This window comes from Oryzias melastigma, linkage group LG9 (assembly GCF_002922805.2).
Source record: "Oryzias melastigma strain HK-1 linkage group LG9, ASM292280v2, whole genome shotgun sequence".
NCBI classification, from domain to species: domain Eukaryota; kingdom Metazoa; phylum Chordata; class Actinopteri; order Beloniformes; family Adrianichthyidae; genus Oryzias; species Oryzias melastigma.
The window spans coordinates 14108557-14132960 of NC_050520.1; the positions used below are offsets into that span (position 1 = coordinate 14108557).

Below are 24404 nucleotides of genomic sequence, written 5' to 3' on the forward strand. Positions count from 1 at the left end.
TTCACTTTATCTACAGTTACAGCTATAGTTATATTTATTGCAATGACAACGACCAGAGTGTTTACTAATGACCTTTTGTGGCGTGAAATGATTCTGAAGGATGTGGTTCACCGTCTTCTGGACATCTATTCAGTCTGGAGTTTTCCCTCTTGCTTGTGACCCAGACTGAGAGATCATTTATAGTCTCAGGGAACCTTTACAGGTGTTTGAGTTAATTCACATATTTAGATGTGACACCGTGAGTTTCCAGATTCAACTTTAAATTAATGTTTTTTTCAGAATTTATCATTCAAATTTATGAATTTAGGGTTTTTATAACCTAGAAGCCATACAAAAAATAATACTTTAAAAATGTCATACTTTGCTTAATGATTATATGTAAATTATGAGTTTCACTTCTTAAATTGACCACACTATTTTAAATGTTTGAAATGCTTTTATTCTGCAAACGATGACTGACACAGCTGGTTGTGAAGGGGTGGTAGTTATAGCGGTGCAATGATGGTTTTGTACCATGTTTATCTTTCTTCAGTGGGACGGAGTGTTATCTCAGTGACATGTTGCTGGCTAGGCGTGTCCAGATGATAATGAGTCATGTTCAAGTTTGTCAGAAGTGAGGCTATAATCTGCACATCAAAAAGTGATTTATGGAAAAATGAAACACTAGGAACAAATAAAATAAAAACACCATGTGTGAAAAATCTCTAATACATGCAAGTTTGAAAGATATTCTGCTGTATCTTGACCTTGCTAAAGCATGTTCACACATTAACCACATTTACTGGGCTTTACCTCGCAAGTCATGTGAGACACAGATGTTTGACCTGTCACCAAACATGTGTTGAGTACAAAAACTGACACGTCTTCAAAGTGGTGCGAGTGCACGCGGATTAGATAGTTTCATGTCACAACCAAAACATATCCTAGTTTTAAAAGAGTGCTCAGGGACAGACGTTTTGTCGCTGAGACCACTGCTACTTGCTTTCAAAGTAACAATCAGCCAAATCACTAAAGTAAAACCCAGACAGTAGTCATAAGGGCCTTTGTTTGTCCTATCAGAATGCTGCATTTTAAACAGTCAGGTTTCATACTTTTCAGCCAAAAAGATGACCAAAAAATTGCACCTTTTCACTAAAGAGCAGGAGTGAACAAGTAAAAAGTAGAGTGTCCTACATTTAGAGACATATCTACATTTATAAAAATTGAATTTTTAATAAATACGTTTAATTCAGACTTAGAAACAGCTTTAACTGGGGATTTTGGTGGTATCTTAAGAAATTAAGAATGCAATTACATGTTTAAATGAGCCATAAACTCGAATTGGTTAGGTTACTAAGACGTGAAAGTAAACATATATTTAACAAAGACACTTTAGCAACATGTTAAATGTAACATAAGATTAAAGCTTCAAGAGACAAAAGTTTTATTTGCTTACATCTCTCCTCCTGATTGAATTTGTCAATGAAAGCTAGACAAAGACATCAATAAAACTCCTCATCAGCAGCTGCAAATGAGTATTTATCATTAACATAATGGCCTCACATACTAAAACAATGATTAAGCACCCAGACAAACAAAGCCACTAAAGAACTGCTGATACTCTGGGAAAAAAAGAAACCGATGCCAAGCTGCTAACCTTAACTCCATTACTGTTTGGGAGTCCTGAACACAGTTTTAATGTGACAGTGATTAGGATTGGTTAAACAGCCAGGCCTGGCTGATGAAAGTGTTGCAGAAACCTGTCTGATCTCAAGGTGAACCACAAAGAGAACTATGAAAGCCATCGGGCAGCGTTTGTTTTTGTCTGTCGTTAATCCTGAATTAGCATTTCACTTGGCTTCATCGTTCATCCAAAGAGCCACCCCAGGGGTGATACCTTTGGTGACATCTAAGCAAAGGGGTTTGTAGGTTTAGCAGTGACTGAGATGTTCCTGAGACCTTGTTCAATGTCAAGATGGGACGTCTGTGTCAGAATTTTAGAAAATATATTTACGCAAATGTTAGAGGTTTTGGAGATAAAGTCAAAGAGGCCAGACTGAGATGGTTTGGACATGTTCAGAGGAGAGACAGTGAATATATTGGTAGAAGGATGCTGAGTCTAGAGCTGCCAGGAAAGAGGTCTAGAGGAAGACCAAAGAGGAGGTTTATGGATGCAGTGAATGAAGACATGAAGGTGGCTGGTGTTAGAGTGGAGGATGCTGAAGACAGGCTTAGATGGAGGAAACTGATTCGCTGTGGCGACCCTTGAAGGGAAAAGCCGAAACAGCTAGCATAATGCTAAAATATTTGCTAATTTCCAAATTTACCTGAAGAATTTAAAAAAGTTACATTTTGCTAAAACAGCTAGCACAGTGCTAAAATATTAGCTTATTCCTTTAATTTAGCCATACAAAATGAAGGCAGTATTACATGTTTCAAACAAAAAAGGCAAAAACTGAAGCCCAGTGATTCTCCTGGTCATTATGCAAACCCACAGACCTACATGTTCACATTGTAAAGTGTGGAGACAGAGTGACTCCCCGTTTACATATTTGACCTATGGCTCAAGCCCCAAAGAGGGAAAAGCAGTGCAGCAACTGAAATTCATTTGCAGGAAGGACATCATAATTATGATTTACTAATTAGAAGCAGGTCATTGTGAGTACTTATTGCTGTTATCTTCTCCCACAGGTTATGCTCGCCACAGTCACTCCCTCCCTTCAGCGAAACACTCACCCTTGAAATTTAATTCCTGCCATCAAGCACCTGACCTCCTGATGCCCTCACACTTTCTGACCAATCTCTGTCATCACACTTCCTGTTCCTCGCTCCCCAATCATCCCTTTGCCATTTCCACTTCCTTGCTGACATATCATCATGATTAGGAGTTCTTTTCAGATTAGTGTTCCCTGTGTGCGTAAAAAGTTAATTATTTCTGAAGTATTGATGGGTTGAGTTGTTTGTTTTGTTATTTTGTTGTTTTGCTTTAACTTTATTTAAATGTAGGTCATGATAAGGTCAAACCATCAATATAGCAGCAGTGCTAAATCTGCAAGCGTGTCATCTGAAATGCATCACCAGGTCCGTTTTCTGTGTTTTTGGGTGCTTGCCTGTTCGTGTTTGGGTGTGTGTCTGCTCAGATGGATAAACCAGGCTTTATTTTGAAAATCAGGCAGATTTAGGAGAAAATCCGTGAACCCATACCTTCTTGACGGTATCCAGCATGCTCTTGCCTCCCTGCCACGGCTTGGAGTTCTTCCGGATGCAGCTCAGGCTGGCCATGCTGTGCCACTTCCTGTCCTCCAACTTTCTGTGGAAGCTGTTTGCCAGCAGCAGCACCGTGTCGTAGATGTAGCGGTTTGTGATCTAGAGAGAAAGAAAACAAAAAAAAGTAAATAGAAAAATGCTTTGTGAGGGATATTAAATGGGAGAGAATGCTGGTATAAAAAAATTATACAGCTGACTAGTTTAATCTCCTGTATGATTGAGTGTAAGAGAACTCTACTACTGCGGAGTGAGAAACAATAACCAAGAGGAAGAAAAAAGTATTTACACCGACACATTTGTGCTGTTCATTTTAGTAAAAAAAAATAAGTTATTAAAATCTAGTTTCAGCATTCAGCAGTTGGAGCAACAAGCTTACATACAAAGAAAGATAAAAAAATACACTGTACAAATATTGGATCTAAAGAGGCTATAAACTAATTCATTTTCAAACTGCCTCGCTACTAAGTTGTATTAAGTTGATTATATCAGCAGATGACACTATCAAATAAAAAAAGGTAATGTCTTAGTCACGATAGCCCTTACAGGTGTATAAAAGCTGTCTGTTGGGGAAAATAGGCTAACAGCCTCTATGGACCACGCATGAAATTTTAAAGGTTATAGACCACCTGGTAAGCCCGTAGATCAGAAGTGTTCATGCATATATTTTTCCGCAGGCATGCAGCAGGCGACAGGTCATAGTCAACACTTTTCATGTAAGGGTAAATAGATAGGGTGATGTTATATTCATGTAAATATGTTCAACCAAGCACAAAACGAGATGAATATTCATGTTGGCCACATGTAACACGTTCAGGCAAAATAAATACACTTTGCTACACTGGATGCCCTAACCCTAACCCTGCCCAAATTAGCTGTGAATAGTCACTTCCAAATAGATAAGATGCAGGCACGTCATATGGATTTTCATTTATTCATTTTTTTTCCTGGCCCGTTAGTGCTGTTAAAGTGCATGTTTGTTCCGCGAATTTTATAAGAACGTGAGAGTTGATGTTTAGTGTGCATTCCTATGGATACTTACGTATCACCTGGACAACGCATGTGTGCAACATTTGCATAAGTCAGTAAGGGTCCAGAACACGCACCTTACTCTCGACTAGAGCACGGCATATTTATGGAGAGAAAATAGGCTCACTCCGATTTGTGCGTGCATAATTCCTGATTTGCGCGAAATTAGGATTTGTGGGTGCGTATTCTTGATTTGTAACTTATATAATACATTATGTGCATTGGTACAAAAATACAAAATAAAAAATATACATACAAAATACAATTTAAACATGCACAAATTAAAATTACAACTGCTTGAAAGTAATTATGTTGAACTTAGTTTGTGAATATTTGTGAAGTTTGTGAATATTATATTATCCATTAAATTATTAATATTGGCAACTAATCAGTTTCAAGTTTTTGTCGTTTTAATTTGTCCATGTTTTAATTGTATTTTTTTTTTATTTTGTCATTTTTGTACGTATGCACAAAATGTTTTACATGAGTTACAATTCAAGAATACGCACAAACAAATCCTAACTTAAGCACCAATAAAAAATTACGAACGCACAAATCCAAAGTTCATACAAAAGAACACTGTACAACAGCATCCCCTGTACATCATAAGTGTATCTAATTCAAAATACTTCATGATACATTTACCACAGGCACGACAATTATATGTACATATGTAGCCACGCCTACGCTCCCTAAGAGGCTAGTGAGCAGATTTACCTCATTGTATAATTTCAAAAGAATTGGCTTTATTTTTTAAGCCTATTTCATCTCTTCAACATTCAACGGCCTACCCCAAATATGCAAAACTTAGAAATTGAAGTGATAAAGTATATTATAGTGGTTGTTCTGTGACTTCATACATTTTTAAGCTCAACTCTTACTTTTAAGTCATAGTTTTATAAAATACAATCAACGAAACTTTTGCTGTATCACCTTAAATGGTTTAAGTCTACAGTATAGTGAATGGCTTTGCATTTATTGTTTGCATAATTCTTCCTTTAATAGTCTTTTTTCATGTCTTTCTTGTTTTTTTTTTTTGCCAACAGAGAGGAAAAGCCTTTGTTCTGCAAAGGGAGCTCGAGTCGTGTGAGCATTACATGTGTGTGGTGGAGAGGAATCTGTGTGTGTATGTGATCAGCCGGACATGATGTGCTTCATCGCAGTGTGAAATTGCCTTCTGGGCTACTTTCTAACTGTTATATACTCATACTGTATCAGCAAATAGAAACCCTCACATACAGCACTATTTTAGCTACAAATGTACGAGGGGTCTGATTGTCTGTTCCAGATTGAGCATAACTGAGATGCACAACACAGAAATGCACTAATGTAACAAGCAACTCCACATGTATTCTCACCAGATGTCTACAATAGAATAAACTCATAAAAATATGGAGCCCCTAAGGGACATCGAAGTCAAAAAATAAAGAATAGAAATTAATTCATCAAGATTAAATTACCCCCAAATTAAGTCCAGTAATATAGAAGGAAAACAAAGATCTGATCGCAATCAAAAATGGATGTAGGCTAACTCTTACACTCCTTACTATCTGGTGCGTATCACTTACTATCTGGTGCGCACCACTTACTATCTGGTGTGCACCACTTACTATCTGGTGCGCAACACATACTATCTGGTGCGCAACACTTACTACCTGGTGCATATCACTTACTATCTGGTGTGCGCCACTTACTATCTGGTGCGCACCACTTACTATCTGGTGCGCAACTATCTGGTGGGCAACACTTACTATCTGGTGCGCAACACTTACTATCTGGTGCGTATCACTTACTATCTGGTGCGCAACACTTACTACCTGGTGCGCAACACTTACTATCTGGTGTGCACCACTTACTACCTGGTGCATATCACTTACTATCTGGTGCATATCACTTACTACCTGGTGCGCAACACTTACTATCTGGTGCATATCACTTACTATCTGGTGTGCACCACTTACTATCTGGTGCGCAACACATACTATCTGGTGCGCAACATTTACTACCTGGTGCGCAACACTTACTATCTGGTGCGCAACACTTACTACCTGGTGCATATCACTTACTATCTGGTGTGCACCACTTACTATCTGGTACGCAACACTTAGTATCTGGTGCGTATCACTTACTATCTGGTGTGCACCACTTACTATCTGGTGCGCAACACTTACTATCTGGTGCGCAACACTTATAATCCATGAGTACCACTTACTATCAGGTGCACATGGTTACTTTTCACACCTTTACACCTTTACAATTTATTTTGATTGTTTCTTTTAGTGTTTTGTGTAATGCACTTTGAACTGCCTTGCCTTCTGTTATGCACCGGTTATTATCTGGTGCGCCCCAATTACTATCCGGTGCATACCAGTTACTATCTGGTGCGTACCAGTTACTATCTGAGGGAATACCACTTACTATCTGGTGCACAATGGTTACTATCTGGTATGCACTACTTACTATCTGTCACGCACCAGTTACTATCAGGTGCAAACCGGTTATTATCTAGTGCATAGTGGTTACTATATGATATGCACCAAATAGTAACTGGCGCACACCAGATAGTAACTGATGTACACAGATTACTAGTATTTTTAGCAGGACTTTTTTTCCCATTTATTCCCATTCAGGGGTTTCATAAGCCAAGTTTTGAAATGAACATTTTCTATTTTTTTTTCTTTGTTCCAAGTTATGTGTTACACAAACACCAAAACAAAATACATGCATGTTCCTGACATACTTTGTGACTTATTTTCATTTCCTGATTATAGTTGGTGAAAGCCTGTAATGGAGCCTCAAAGGAAAATATCTACATAAACATTAAGACCACATTTTTGTCGTCAGTGCAATTCCATCTTTCATCAAATACGTTCCTCCGGGGTCTAAAGCATGCACATAAATCAACAGTACATTAACTCAATTTCTTGTTTTTTGCCTTGACACATAAATAAGTCTATTCACTTTTCTCATCTCTGTATTCTTTTGATTTGATCATTTTAAAGATGCACTCACATATACAAGGTTTTCATCCAAAAAAACAAAAAAACACATGGGGCATCTTTTCCCACATGATAAATACTGTCGTTAAAAAGCCTCACCAACACACGCAGTGGCAATGTCAGCCGAGCAACCCTGCTTTAATTGGATGCTTTTTGCATCAGGAAACATGTTGAAATGTACACTGGGAGCCTTTAAAATCAGCAGAAGAAAGGTGACTTATACTTTGGTGTTTTAACTGATACCCGACTGCATATTTTAAAAGGAAAGAGTTTGATGTGATTCAATGTAAAATCATGAACTGTCGTTTCTAAGCAGTTCAAACCCATCAATGATAATAATAATCAAAACTAACAAAGATTAATGTTCTCACCAATTAGCGAGTGACATTGATTTGTAACCAGTGGATCTGTTTCACTAAACTGAAAAAATAAGCAATGCTCAGTGCAGTCATTTCAATGAAACATCATGACCTTAAGTTGAAAGGAAGTCTTTTAATTTGAAAATCATTTCAACCACGTCGCTAAAAGTACACCAATTGATGACTGAGGTCAGAGGTAAACCCAGCTCAGCTTTTATCTTCAAGCTCAAAAACATTTAAACTTTCAGTGTTTTGTTCTCTGAATTGCAGCTTAACTTTTTTTGAAGAACATTTTTTTGTGAAAAAAGGAGATTATGTACTTTATTTTTTTTACTTTTGGGTATTCCCTATCAGAAACTAAAACCTTTCTTTTAGCAGTAGTTATAGCTTGGAGTTGTCTTCCTAAACCTTGCTGTGGGCATTTCAACTCTCCTATTCTTTTCAGTTGTGTCAGACTGGCTGTCAAGCATCTGTGAACTGGCATCCTCGGGTCTCCCCATGGATGCTCTGAGCTGTTTAAGTCTGGGCTCCAGTCAAGGAATTTTCCTGAAGCCTTCCCAGTATTATCTTTGTTTATGGTTTGCTTCACTTTTGAGCAGGTTTTGCTCGACCTTTCCCATAGTGGGATCTTGCCTCATCATGTGTCACACTCTGGTATTATTAAACCAGATATTGGCTTCCTGGTTGTCATAAAGATGTTTAAAAGCACTTTTAAAAAATATAATAAATGCTACCCAGGAGAGGCAAACCATTTTAAAAAGAAAAACATGGAGGCTTTAAAGCAACATTTTTCGGTTTATGCCTCATCACCAAACTCATCTGGACATGACACGACTTCATAAACGTTATGATGTAGTTTTTATTTAAAATAAAATAAAAATATATATTTTTTTCTATTTTGTTCAACACATATTGACTCTTGTATACTGTTAGAGGGGCCCTACTATAATTTTCTTAAGCCTATTAGAATGAACTATATCTATATATAAGATCATATATTACATTTGGACCACTAAAAAATGAATGGTCTTAAAGGAGCGCCGCGGAAAAATTAACAAACACCTGTTTGAGCTGGAATTTATTGAAGACAGGGAACAATTGGAAAATATATGGTGTTCTGCATCTAAAATGATTTTTTATTTATTTTTTGCTGATTATTACTGGAAAAGAAAATAAATTGAAGGTTGTGCTAGTCTGGGGGCGGAGCTGTCAGAGCATCGATCTTACGTCAGCACGTTTGCAACCGCTCGTTTTCGTGGGTATGGGAGGGGCTGCTGCAGACAGTGCAGGTTTTTAGAAGATTACTCTCAAATGGATCAAAATACCGCTTTGGGGTTCTTTATAGTGAGAATGAACAGTAAAATGCACTTAAAACCTCAAAAAGTAGAATTTTCATGGTTGGGCCCCTTTAAAATAAATTATTATTTAAATAAATGACAACAAGCTGCATTGAACTTTAGAATAAGAACTTGTAAGAGACAATTAGTTTTGCTATAATCTAAAATTAAGGTGACTTTACTAAGACAGTTTAATGTGCTTTAAAGAAAATAAGTCAGCACGTCAAAAAACGACACCCAGAACATCATTTTTTGACGCTGAGGTCTTTAACCGTGCATCAGTATATAACTTGTGAATGAGAATGTGTTGATTTGGGAAGATGTAGGCATTATTTTTATTAGTAAAGTACAGAAATTGGCACCGATTAGGAACCAAAACCAAAGAACTGCTTTGGCACCGGAAATGCATAAAACCAAATCGGTGCCCAACCTTACTCAAAAACCGCCTCCTTCAAGTGCAAAAACCTAATGGTTCCATTAGGCGAATTTATTATCGCAAATCCAATTTAGGCAATTTTATAGTCAATGGAAAAGCAGTAACTGCTATTTTTGGTTTTCTTGTTGGTGTAATTTTAAAAATAGCCAGAAAGCAAACTTTTTGTTGCTGTATTCTAAACATATTCTCTCCCATTCTTCTCCTAAGGCTATCTAGGGTGATCTGTATGACATGGCTCAGGATTAGGATAATTTTTATACAGATTTATACCTATTTGTGATTAAAATGGGCTTAAGCTACTCAGTTTTTTGTGGTGCTTAATTTATAAATTTTAAATATTCTGCACAAATCCCAAGTCCCCAACACACACACACACACATTCAAAAACTCACCTCTAGCTGTTGAGCCTTGGGGTTCTTCGGGTCACAGAGGGAAGTGTTAATCCTGTGGTTGTGTTTGACACAGCGTTGAGTTGTGTTCTGAGGCATGGGGAACATCTGCCGCACCAGAGTCAGCCGACCGATGGACTTCATGACCAACTCCTGGAGGTCGTAGTCGGAAATCTCCTGTTGGTGAAAACAACGGAAAGATGGCGGTGTGAACAGGGAAGTGTGGAAACATGTATAAAAAAAAGTTTTTTGTGTTAAGAGATTGAAAAAAAAAGTCATATTTTCAGCATGATTTGACTACATTTATGTTATTAGGGGACGGGATTTTTTTCCTGCAACAAAGAAAACAATTTACAGAATTAGTTGTTTTTCTATAAGTTTTGAATTAATTTAGTGTATATAAAAAGATGTTATCTCTACATAGAGTGAGAAGGAAGTAAAGAGGGTTACAAAAAAAAGCAGAAGTGCATCTCAGTCCAGCTCACACATGCATGCACGCACACTATATGTCCTTGCAAAACCTTGGACGAAGAACCATAGCTAATTTTAGCTTTAGGACACAATCTCTCCCCCCCATCTCCATTCATGAATCTCCATTCATCCTCTGCGCAGAGGGTCATATGGTGACGAGATGAAAACTGACATTTACCGTCCCTGGTGGAGGCAAGACCGCCACCAACCGAGACCGCCTTTGCTTTCTGCGACTACGAGCGCTCTGATTGTTAGCATTTAAGCGTCCTCTGCGTGTGAGAGGAAAAAAAATAGTTTATGTGTCTTTGAGAGATTGTTTTTAAACCTGCCAACCCCTTTTGACACCCCGTGCATTTGCACATGGCAGCCCACTCGACAGGATGGATCGGAGTCCAGATCTGCAGAGCGTGCACACACGCCGTCATACACCTCTCATATTAGTGAGGGGGGGATATTAAAAGGTATCACACCTCATTGACTAATCTCACTGGGTTTTAATTGACTGTAATTTACTCTCATTAAGACCTTAGAATTATCAAAGAATGATCAATGGTGTTTAGTGCTAGTTTTCAACATGCATTATTTGTACAGCCTCTATGATCCTGGATAATTAGGGAGATTTATAGGCTTTGCTCTGCATGCAAAAACACACAGCATGGTTTCTGCAGAAGGTGTGTGTGTGTGTTTCTACTTTAGCTGTCAAAGTTGGACTTTTTTACCATAGAAAATTGAGACTTTTGTTTAAAAAATAAAAAAAAATATAAGGTTAAAAAAAACCCTGACATTTTGAGGTGTTGGAGAAAAAAAGGAATAACATATTTAACCTTCAACGCTCACTGAAATGTTTCTAAAAAATTCAGGGTATGAACGTGTCTCCTGCTGTTCTCTGTAAAACAACAAAAAAGTCAATCTTACATCACTCCAAAAAACTAAGTAAAATAAAAATGATGGAGGGAAAATGTTGTTAACATCCCTTAGAAGCAGATCATAGTTATGATTTAAGAATTGATGGACAGCTAAAAAGTAACCGGTAACTCTAGAAATAATACATATAAATACAAGATTATCTATAAAATTTACGAAGGCATGCACGGATTGTATGGAAAGAAACTTTATTCCAAACTATTGGGTAAAGGTTTGTCCTCGGAACAGCCGGCTTTGATTGTCATGTTCCATATCCCTCCTCGTCTGTAAAACCCCAGGGACGAACTAAAGAGTCATCTCCTGGAACGCCCTCCACTTCCCCAAAGCTGTTGGCCCTTAAGCAGCTCGGACCAAATTATTTTTGACACTTTGATGGAATCATCCAGAGCCTCAGTGAACAGGACACCAACAGACTTAGATGTCCCTCTCCTAACATCCTTAGATCTATTTTTAAAGTGTTCCCCGTGGTTAATTATGATGCTTTTGAGCTTAAATCAATAAACCTGTCGTTCTCTAGGACATAGTTTCTGTAGAGTGGCAGTAGTTCATCTGCAGGGCCAGAGTGAGCCTAAACTCATTTCCTAGCATCCCTTTTGTTTTACTCTCCCATCTAACTCACAAGCTCTCACAGCCTCAAGGTAAGAATGGCGAGCAATATCAGAGTCATGCAGCGCACAGTTTAGATCCAGATGCCAGCTCGGACACTGAAAACAAAGATGTACACGGATCGAGTCATCTGTAAGTGGATGCACCAGAAGGATTTTACGCTAATTTTAATGCAATTCTATGCAATTTTAATCCTAATTTTTTTTTTATTTGTAGTCCCTCATAAAAAAAAAATGCTACAAGAACATGTTAAAAACACCACTTCTTTAAGTCTTTAAGTCACATGACCGAGGAAACAGTCTGTTCAGGGTTTACTTCAAAGCTTTAGTGCATTCACTAGTCGTTTATGTATTAACCCGTAAGATCACTGACTTATGTTTTATTAAACGCAAAAACCAAGTGAACACATTTATATTTTCCTGTTACACTGATGTCACCATGTGGGTTCTTAATACTACATTAAGACCTAATTGTACATCTAAATTTAAATTTGAGATTTTTGTCCTTTTGATTAAGAAGAAAATTAACCAATAGAAGAACTGCAAGTATTTGAACAACAGTCTATCCTTTAGTTTCCCGGCTATCATATGCAATCCAATTATTTTCAAATAAACAAGTTCTTTATACTCACATTCACTTAATATTCCATCACAGAAGCATTACTATTCATCAATAAATCAATCAAAATTTCCTCTCTGAATATTCAGCTACGCATCCATTAAGCCTTTAAGAAGCTTAACTGAGTCCCAGCTCTCTGTCCAGCTCCCCGAAAATAACGTAAACTGTGGTTAAAATCAAAGTGTATCATCAGCTACATTATCTTATTGCATTTACATTTATAGATAAAAAAGTGGATTATACCCCTAAAAACAAGTGTTTTTAATCACTAGTAAAAGAAGAAAAAGGATGAAAGAACACCAAAATCATAACATTAGAAAATCTCATCTTTCTTGCATTTTAATTAAGAAAAATCCTGGAGAAGGATTTGTTTTGAAAGGAACTTATATGTGCAGCTGTGCAAAGTTAAAGAAGTTAAATTTGTTATATATAGAAAAACTCAATTGGTAAGAACATTTCAAAGCTATATTTTATAAATGAATGGCTTACGGACCTCATAAACATAAATAAAACATATTTGTTTTATTTTTTAAGATAAAACTGGATCTCGCTTCAGTTTTTCAGTCCATAAGAACCTGAATCAAATGGCTCTTTTAGCATTAAAGGTAGCAGACTTCTGCTCTAGTGGGAAAGTGTGTAAACAAGGGGATGATGGGATATCAGTGGAGGCTTACTTGGTCGAACAACTCAGAAGGGAATTTCTAATGAACTCGTGTCGCATTGCACACATTTTTCTCATAATTAAAATCCACTTGGAATACTTTTAAAAAAGATGTTAAACAAAAATACCTTTGTGTTTTCCAAGATGCATGTAATAGGTACTATAGCCTGCTGCTGTGCTCCACATTCATGAACTAAAGTTATGTAATATAACAAAATGAGTTTCTCAATTCATTTTGTTTATCTGCTTCCTCTCTCAGTTTTTTTTCTTTTTATCTCATACTTAGACTAATAAGGATTTCCAGAAGCATGTCTGGTATGAAGGTTAGACAAAAGCATTTAACCAGCTTATCTAACTTCTACTCTACATGCAATACAAAGTGAGGTTTGGCAGCCAATTTATCAGCAGTTGGGGATTTATTACAAATTAAAAGACAAGTTACAGGGAACACAATGACAAGAGAGAAGTTAGAACAAAAGTCAATTGACATTGAAGGCCCAAAATCTGCAGAATTCTCAAACAAATTGTAGAATATCCAACCGTTTCTTGATACTGTTTGCCGTCTGCGGTGATAAAAGAACACATCAGCAGTCACGTGCATGTGTATACGACGATTCCCATAACTCCAGTAAAATTGCATTTTCCTCCTACTATAATGTGAAATCTCAAGACAAGACGACTCGAATGGTTCTCCTTGAGGGCAAACAAGTGCAATAAATGTTAAATTGCCCAAAAAAGGAAAAAAAAAAAAGAAAAAGTGGCACAACAACGGAGCAGATAAAGAATGATGACTTTTCATCCTGTGATCCTGAAAGTGAAGGAGATGGGTGACAGAACAATGATCATTTAGAAGCTTTGAACTCCCCCCGTGGTGCTGTCTGACTGTGGGCTGTAGATAAAGAAAGTTATGACAGCAATAAAGTAGGCCTCCCTCCATAGTAGTCTGAAAGGTGGAAAAACACCTGAAAACAATCACTTCCAAAAAATAAAAAAGAGTAGCCGGCGTAAAAGGAAGAAAAGTAAAATGCACTTTCCTCTCTATTCCATACAGTCTTTACAGATGAAATGCATCCAACAAGACTGGGCAGAGTTTGGTAAATCCATCATAACAGAGCCAACATTAGCTGCATCCATTCTGCTAAATCCACTTGCCAGTAGGAGATTAGCTAATACATTTCAGTGAATCCGGTCGGTGTGTTTACTAATGTCTTAATTCATTTTAATAATACTGTGGATCTATAAATTAAATGCGCAGTGATGAACTGAGGACCTGTTCAGTTAACTCCAGGATAGCTGAGGAGGACCCAGTAAGCCCTTTGGACAAAACATAGAATACATTCCAATACGATTAAAGACACACTCAGATGAAAATTTTATTTTTTGATGTTTTTAACACGTTCTAGTGGTATTTATCTGATAGTGAAGGACATATATGGAGAAAATTCTGAGTATTCAAATTATTGTGAATCAGGATCAGATGAAACAATGATGTTGGAAAAAACTTAGCATTCACTTGTAGATCCACAAACTTCTTATTTTTCCTCGTCTGGCTACCGGCTCAAATTTGTATGACTGGATAGCTACCGGTATCCCAACCCTAACCTTAACCCAGTCCCGAACGTGGACCAGGCTAGGGTTAGGGTACCGGTACTGGCCGTGTCTCGCAGTTTTCTAAAGTAAAAAAAAATGTGGTTTTAGTGTGTTCAATAAATGTTAACCTGTTCGGCCGGGGACATAAGGTGTGTTTTGGATTTTGGCCCCCTGTGCGATTGAGTTTGACACCCCTGTATTAGAATATCACAAATTAATTCTAATAAGAAACAGTGAAGTGGTTGAGATGTAAAATTGTTCTCCTTCATAAACAGGAAGCATTAGTCAAGAAAAAAAAAACATGTCAAGAGTTTCTCAGATATCAGGAATAGATTATGACAACGATGCTGTGACCCCTCTTCTATGTTAATTTTCCAAAAGAAAAAGCAAACTGTCAGATGCTGAGACTGATGCCATCTCTGCACCATTAATAGAATTGAGGCATCTAAAGACTTGTTGAAAACATAAAAAAGGCTATAAGAAAAAGAAATGAAACAACAGTCGTGTGCAATTAAGACATGTTTAACTGTTGAAAATGGAACAGAGGGGGAAAAAAACTCCCACATTAAAATATCTCATTGTTTTATCTTGTTTTATAAGAAATTCTACAGTAAATGATGTTCTCTCACCAGTGGGTTTGCTTTGTTTGTGTGTGTTTGATGTGTGCACGTTTGTGAATGAAGAGTAAGACATGAGACGTGGAGAGTTTGGCAGCAAGAGCCCCCTGTTGTGTGATGTCAGTAATGCCCAAGGCTACAAAAAAAAAAAAAACAGTGCATTAGTCAGCAGGGCAAATACGCATCCAAACCCGAGCGGATCTGCTCGGTTTAAGGCTCTTCTCATACAGTCAGATCAAAGCCAGTTCCCTTTTCTCAACTTAATACCAAATTACAGTCGTCATTAAAGATTGATTATGTTTTTACTTACGAACAATGGTTTCTCTGATCCATGTTAACAATCACATTTGGATTCAGAACATGGATGAAAGTATTTCATGGACTAAACGGAGAAAAAGGAAACTTCAGAAAGAAGTACTTTGACTCATAGCAGAGAGGGCGTTTTCCTCCCCCGCCACTCTGGCAGCTTCCCTCTGTTCAGCCGGAAAACTGGAGCAAAAGTATTGAACCGCCTGATACCAGCAGGCACAAACAAAAAGGAAGCTGCAAAAATCGTGGCATCAATGCTCTTAGGTTTTTACTTTTGACTTCAGATTTAGCTCCATCAGTAAATGTATCTTCCTGTTTTCATCTCAAGTGTTTTGGGAGGAGTTCAAATAAACATGTTTAATGGATCCCAAAGGGTCATTTTGAACAAAAAGATTCATTAAATTAGTCAATAACTTTTAAAATGTACATTCGCCTCCCTTTTAAAAACATCTAACACGGGGATAAAAGAATCCTGACGTCATCCAGACAACAAGGCTACTCATAACTGTGAGAGCACTTACCTCATTAATAAGGATCCAGTGGCAATCAAAGGCAACTAGGTTTGTCTCCACAACCTGTAAAACACACAAACAGCACATTTAGAAATGATGAGGAAATCAGCCAGAAAATCTTTATCGGTTTCATTATCCATGCTGGTTGCCACAGCATGGATCTAATTCAGTCTTTAGTGTTCTCTTCTCTCACACCAACCATCCTCATATCCTCCTTCATTGGGCTGTCTTTTGGGGTCCAGATGGCCCCACCCTAACATTGAACAAGTATCCTTCCTATGACAAAAGTGGACAGGATTTCATGTCGGCCATGGACATCAGTACAAATCAAAAACCATTGGAAATAAGAAGTTCAGCACACTGTTTTGTGGGTTCAAGCAACACATTCTCATCCTCAAGTCATCACATATTCATATTTGGTAATAGGAACAACCCCCCGCTTCATTATTTTACGTTTTGGGTGTCCCCATCACGTCGTTTTTTAGACATGCTGGCTGTTTGTAAAATCAAGGGTCCGCAACCCTCAGGACGTGGTACTGGAAGTGGTACCAGATGCGGAACTGGATGAGCACTGGTCCTCAGGATGTGTCCAGTACTGGGTTAAGGTTAGGGTACCGTTACTGGATGTGGTATCCTAGCCCAGTACATGTACCCTAATCTTAACCAGGTACTGGTTCACATCCAGTAGCCCTTCTGGTTTGTGCCCTGTACTGTGTTTGTTACGGGTTCAGGTTCGGTAATGGGTCAGGGTAACAGAATTGGACGCAGTACCCTAGGCCAGTACCGGTACTCTAACCATAACTCGGTACTGGTTTACGCCCGGTCCTGCTTCTAGTACCGGTTTGGATCCAGTTCCGCATCTGGTCTGGTGTCTGGTTAGGGTACCGGTATCAGGTTTGGATACTGGTGCGCTACGCGTCGTAGTACTGCACCGGTTCTGGTTCATGGCTCGGAGGTTAGGGACCCATGATTTAATGGAAACAGCCAGCATGTTGAAAAACAACGATTTGGAGACACCGAAAACATCAAAAAGGGACGCGGAGGGGTCCTTGACCAAACATCAGTATGTGACGACTTAGGGATGAGAATGTGTTGGTCCCAGACAACCCCACTCCTAACTTTAACATGCCACGCATTGCACAAGGGTTAAAAACATCCATGACCCTCTTACTTGGTCTTCCTCTAAGATTCTTTTCTGGTGGCTTCAGCCTTAGAACCTTTTAACTCTGTATCACTGGACATGACAATCTTGCTGCATTCATGCCTGGTATGCGTTATTCATTCATTTTCATTGGACGGGGTTACTCGAACGTGCATTGCAGAGGCTGGTGTGAATGTAGCTTTTGACAAACAAATTCTACTGTTTACATCAGGGGTGCCAATTCCTGGTCCTCGAGAGCTACCGCCCTGCCTGTTTTCAAGCTCTCCTTGCTGCTGATTACCTGGACCAGGTGTGTTCATTCAATCAGCATGTGGAGACATCTGACTGAGCTAATCAGCAGCTGGCAGGGCTTGTAGATCAGAAAAGCAGGCAGGGTGGTAAGTCTCTAAGTCCAGGAACGAGGACCCTTGGTTTACAATTGGCTGATTCAAATCAGGAGAAAAGTGGCTATTTATGTCAGTTTTACATCAATAGGCAATACATTTATAACCTAGTGTTGGATAACGATGCAAAGCTACTTTTTTTTAAAGATAGAATCTGTTGATTGTGCAAACAGTAGAAGAGTTACAGTAGTCAAAATATATCTGTCAGTCTGTCCATCACCACACGAAACACGAAGGGGCTCAAAGTTGATCCTTGGTGCCACTTCCATCTTGAACTCATGTCTCTCATCTACAGTATATCTCACCTTTGCCTTAAAGCTTTCATACACCTCCAATATACTTCTCTGCCACTCCAGACATCCTCAAGCAAACCCCACAGCTCCTTTCTTGGTGTCATAGACATTCCCGGATCAACAAAGACACAATGGCGCTCTTTCTGACCTTCTCTGTTCTTCTCTTTAAACATCCTCAAAGCAAATATTGCATCTGTGGTTCTCTTGCTTGGTATAAAGCCACACTGCTGCTCAAAGACCTCCCTATACTCCACTTTTCTTCGCCATAACTTTGTTACTCATTAGCTTTTCTTCTTCCATAGTTTCCGCACCTCTGCACGTCTCCTTTCTGATGCCCTCCATGACACAAGCCTCTGCATGTACCCACACTTTAGACCGCCGCAAGAAAGTACTAGATTGATCCCCCTTGTGGTTCCAATATGCCTCCCATCTCCCCCATAATATATATTTTCCCACTGCCCTGTATTTCGTTGCCATTATCCTGCTTGAACACACCAAATTCCTATCATCATCTCATCTCATCTCGTCTGACTGTGACTAATCAGAGGGTGACTCACTATCAGAGGCCTGGTAGTGAGTCACAGTCATTTGAATTAAGTGTGTTGGAACAAATAAACCATGTAGAGCTGCGGATCCTGAGGACCAGGATTAGGAGACACTCATTTAAACCATAACTAAATGCGCCACCTGAAACAAAACCAGATTATCATTGCAGACAAATTTAACCAAAAAGAAAAGGCCTCAAGGTCTCAGTAGGTTCAGCTCAACCAGCAACCGCTCTTCACAGTGATACTTTTTTTGATCTGGTATATATGCAAGGGCTTCGATGAAGGTAGAACTGTAAGAAATTTGTGAGTCAAAAAGAGAATTGACAACTAGTCCTATTAATATTTATTAGTTATCACAAACTGTGTGCATAATTGGGTTAAATGATATTTTGGTTTTAGATTTTAGGTGGAGTGGATGACAGAATTCCCGGTATTTTGAAGTGTGGAGAGAGAGGCTGAAACTGAGTGGAGGGAGGCGTTAACTCGCATCAAAGGTTTTTAGGGTATCAATCAAGCAATTTTCAAACACATGCAAATATAGCAAAGCTGTCTTGTGTGTGACATTTTCACTAACATAAGCTCATGTAAATACTTCTGCTAAAATCTCAACTTTAAGGATTTTTTTTAAATTTATCATCATTGGAAAACCTCTGGAGATGCTTTATTATATGTATATATATTTCCACAAACATATTAAAGTATAAACATGTTGAGATAATTTCTTTTTTTTTTACACAAAAATTGTAAAAAGGTATGTCAAAAAAACAATTAATGTGTCAGCTCTGAACTACCAATAATACAAATCATTAAGAATATTTATGAAGTAAAAAAAACTATGTTACAGGTAATTAATGAAAAAAACATACTTGGAGACATATATTCAATTTTTAAAGCTATATTCATTGTTTTTACCATTAATTGAGTTACATTTAGTTCCAACATGTGTTATTACTCATTAATCAACTTTTTTCTGAATTATTTTTCTCTTGTTTTTGTTCTGTAAATATGTCTAAACACATCCAACTTTATATATTTTGCAGGATTAGATGCAACATATGTTTTCCAATTTAAGTAAAAACATTCTAATAAAATATATCAAACTTTTTAAAACTTTTTGTTAAAAGTATTTGTGAAAAAGTGTAAAAATGAAAGTTGTCTGCTTGGTGCATTATGAACAGATTATTGCAATCATTGCAAATCTTTATTGGTTTCCAAAAAAAAATCAGTTTAAATAAATCATTATTGCATTTTACAATCTGATTGGCTAGTAACAACATGGTGATTGACTGGTGGCAAGAGAAAAATGCCAATTGCCTGATCTGTCCAGACAGAATTTTTGTGTCAATAATCCAAGGCTGTAACCTGACTTTGTGTCTGTAAATGTGTCCATACAATTGTGTACAAAAAATAAAAAAGAAATAACATTTGCTCTGCTCTGTAGACAAATTTTTCAAGTTAGCAAATCATTTGATTTTCCTGAGACGTTTACTCAAGAAGAACACAATTTTAACAGAAGTATAAAATGATTCTGTATGTGTGTGGGCAGCATTTTACAACTGAAACATTCTTACACAAGGAATGAATAAAGATCTATAAATGACTGTTTCTTTTAAGTCTTGCAAGAAAACATTATTATCTGCTTGCAGGCAGTAAAAATAAAGCTAATAACCTGCTGATCACCTCTGCAAGTTTTCTTTCATCTTAAGTGGAACAAACATGGGATAAAAGAGCTGTGGATTTAAAACCTCTAAATGTTACTATGCTGTTAAGAAAATGTACATGATTTCTCTCTATATAGGCTATTAGTATAAATATTTTTTTTCCACAAGTACAAAAAGAAATCAATAGTAACTGCAATTGAATTTGTTTAACGTAAATAAAGTGACACATATTATGAATCCCTGCAGATAAACTGAACAAACAGTTAAAAACGAATCATTAAGAAATACAATTCCTGACCTCAGTTTAGCCTGCTGTTCCATCAGTAATCAAGGTTTCTCATAGTGCTTGAAATAAAACATTTTTTTTACAGGAAAAAAGGTGTTCTTTCTCGCTTCCCTTGGGGGTCTGCAATCTTTAACGCTAAAAGAAACACTTGGTTGAGTTTCTTATGAACCAAAATTCAGTAAGAGGACCTGGTAGCAGACAAGATGGCGGCTAAAAATCCTTACCTGAAAACAGAAATTGTCAAACATCATCAGCTTGAAGCCAAAACTCCATAAGATTTCAGAGTTGGAGCCACTTTTATGCAAATAAATGTTCTGGATTAGCTTGATATGTTTTAAAAAGAGGGTAAATATTTTATTAATTTCAAAAAAGGATATCAACAAAAGTGTTCAGAATGTAAAACTGTTGAGACTTTTACAATGGAGCTCTAGGTCCAGTTAACTTTGACCCTTTACGCGATCAACGTGAATCAGTTAATTCTGTGGTGGAGAAAAACAGCTTTGCACCGGAATATAACACTTTAAATTAGTAGTGTATTGCAAATCGATGACAAGGTGCTTTAAAGTTTTGCTTAAAACAGATCAGCAAATTCACATTGATCATTTAAGGAGTTACTGTACATCATATAACATTGTAAGTCATGACAGAGACACCTCAGGTGTTGAAGGTTCAAAGCTTAAAACAAACAAAAAATAAATCCTGCAACTGTTATGGTCACCAGTTATATTCATCTTTTTCAACCAAAATGTGGCGGGGGTGGTGTGGAGGAGGTGACATTCCGGTCTCGGACTTCCTTCCAACTAATGATTTTCAGTCGCCATCTTGTCTGCAACCAGGTCCTACTCAAACTCAGAAAGAGCCGCGAAATCTCACCTCACAGTTTAATTAAGTACAGCCCATTCATTTATGAAATGTTGCTTTTAAATATTTGTAAAAATTGAATTGTAAAAATGTTGAATTTATCTGTTCATAACAATTTTCACTTTTTACTTTGGATGGGAGCATATACATGTTCCTTTCAAAGTAAAATACATCCTGTGACGAATACAAACCTGTTTTTAAAAGGATTAACATTTTTCTTTAAATCCAAAGAGGCACAATAGAAGAACAAAAGAGCGTCAGGTTTCAGACCCCCGTCCTCACGCTTTATTTCATCAAATTGTTTATTTATTTGTTATGAGTCTTGGATCATCTCTCCTTCTATGATTTGAGCTTTATTTCTTTGTGTTTCTCTCCTTCTCTTTTACCTTCCTTCTCGTACTAATTCTAAAATACGGTGACTCTTGTATATCATTAGGTTTAATTGTCTAGGTGACTAGTGCACAGTGGGTGATTAAACTTGTTTTAGCTGTAAACAAAAGGCAACAGCTGGAGAGCGTGGCAGAGCATGGCTAATAGTGGTTTCATCTCCACTAAAGTCTCCTTAAAATGGCATCACGATGACACAGAGTATTGCTGTAAAACACTCAGGAACCAACCAAAACAAAACAAAATGGCATTTTCCTTCGCATTCCTTACCTTTAAATTTGTCCGTCTAATTAAGTTGCATTTGAAGTTGTGGTCTTTTGTTTCGTCGGCACTAATAACTTTCACATTTAACTCCTGGATTCTAAACTCTCATAAAGATTTGCTTTTTCTCCTTATTATCTCTAAATTTATTTTATGTTTAAGTCAAGTTTACTGCCTTTTTTAATAACTATACATAGTCCTTCAAAATAAAAGTTATTTACCTTCAAAATAAAAGTTATTTACAGATATAACAGAGTTACAGATTTAACCCACTAATTATAGAAACTCAAAGCATCTCTTTTCACAGCATATTATAACACATTTAAAAACTTCTCTATGAAAAACAATGTTATGAATGAGGTAAAAATGTCAGAAACAGTGAGTGCAAAATATATTTTATTAATGCGGTACTTGATGAAAAAGTAGCAAAATAAACAGAATGGTTAAAATCTAAATACTGTTTTTAATGATGTGCATTACTGCAGGTAAACAGTTTTTCTATGTTGACTTCCCACTAGTATTAATCTGGACAGATGTTTGAAAGTAATTAGTGAAAGGGCAGATTTAGAGCACTAGAAATAGATTCCTTAAAGGCTGTTCAATAAAGTGCACCTCTGTCATGCATGTATGTAAAAATGCACAAACTCTAAAACCTTTGTTTACATCTCAATGCCAGTCCAGGGGTTAGGACGGAGTTTCAAGGGTATCGTTCCCCTCAGATCACCTGGAAACTTCTACCGACATATTTTATTCGTTCTTGTTCTTACTCTGTGACATTAGAGGGTTGAATTGAAATAACTGCTTGGGTTTGGTGAAAAAAAAGTAAATTGTCCAAAGTCAACACATGAAAGCCTTTTTGAGAAGTCTGAGAGTTGACAGTCTGATGGTCTATAACAGCATTTATTGAGTGACCATGAGATGACTCAACGCCTTTTTTTTGGTCCCAAAGTGACTTCATCCACCCGTCGCTCTTGTACAAGTCCAACAAAAAGACATTTATTGGCAAACAACGGATGTGTTTGCATGGGTTCGTAGTCACATGGACTGGTCTGGGCATTAACCCGTATGGGTGCTGCAGGTTCCTGGGTTGCTCTGGCCCGTGGAGGGTTGTAGAGAGGAGTGAAGATGCGACTTGGTGTTCCTTTGAAGCTTTTGGGGCCACCTCATGAAAACAGAACGTACCATTGTCGTGTGTTTGGTGAGTGTATTGTGAAATATTCATATGGATGATGTAAGTGTACAGGTGATGCCGTCGTAGGGTGTCTCATCTATTTCCTATAGCCACCCTGTCGCCACTTTTAGTTTGTGTAAAAAGAGCGGACATATCATCACACAGGGTTTATCTGATTATTGTAATGTAAAACACTGAAAAAGTGGTTTGAGTCAAAATATCCAATCAAACAAGTCCACATGCTGACGCAAAAGCATCCTTAGTGTTGGACTTTTCCAGAGTTTGACTTCGTCGCTGAATCTGTTTATTCCCTTTATGGACAGAATTCCAGAGCTCAGCAAAGCAGTGTTCCAGTACGGAATCTCAGGGTTCAATCTCTGCCATTTTAAGATAATGTACTCCAATGCTTTCACACAACTGTGACCTCTAGCTCTCAGTAGAGCAGCCTGCGGCCAAGCATGAAGCTGTCAGGATGAAAATCAGAACCATCACGTCTAAACTCGTGCAGGCAAAAAGTGGAAAACCCCCTCTGAGTTGGGAGTGACACACTCCCTCAAGTGGAGGAATTTAGGGAGTCTGGACATTTTTTTCATACTTCAGGGAAGCACAGAGAGGTAGGTTGACACATGAAGTGGTGCCTGGCATGTGGTTATAAGGGCTCAGTATTCATCTGTTGTAGCGCGTGGAGAGCAGACTCTGAAGGCTAGACTCTCCGTTTTGTGGTCGATCTAATTTCTCACACTCATCCATAGTTGCATGCTGAGGGCAGTGATCCTAAAGATCAACTTCTCACATACTCGGAGATCAAATAAACTTCCTTAGCAGGGTGGCTGGGTTTGTCCTCAGCGACGAGGTGAGGAGCTCAGTCATCTGAGAGAAGTTTAGAGGAGAGCGGCTGATGATTTATGCTGAGAGGGAGGAACCACCTGAGGTTGTTTGGATCTCCTGGCAGTTTTTCCTCACAGATGCCTTCCCGTTGAGCTGTAAGGGGCTCGTACAACTCGGATGGATCTGCTTTTCTTTGATTGATTTTTCCTCAACTCATGATATTTTATTCTGAACATGCAACAACCAGTCGGAGCATAAAGTGAGCTTTCCAGACTCGTTTTTTGCTGGATGTAAAATCTACATACTATTAAATTTCCCAGAATATCTAAAAACAGGGGCAGACCTACCTTTCTTAAAAATATGGTAGTGGGCTGTAATGGAGTGTGAGCTACTACAAAATAAAAACTCTAAAATAGGTCTTAGTTGTGCTAATTTATTTTATTGCATCATTATAACATTTTCT

General features: G+C 37.8%; 1 protein-coding gene across 1 annotated transcript in view; it reads right to left on the reverse strand.

The window, feature by feature from the left end:
- Positions 1 to 24404, reverse strand: part of LOC112148145 (glutamate receptor, ionotropic, delta 2) — a gene marked incomplete at both ends in the record, with an annotated part of 463040 nt that overhangs the window by 92506 nt on the left and 346130 nt on the right. Inside the window, 3 exon segments of the mRNA XM_024274979.2 lie at positions 3184 to 3345; positions 9796 to 9969; positions 16110 to 16163. Coding sequence (XP_024130747.1) covers positions 3184 to 3345; positions 9796 to 9969; positions 16110 to 16163 — 390 coding nt within the window.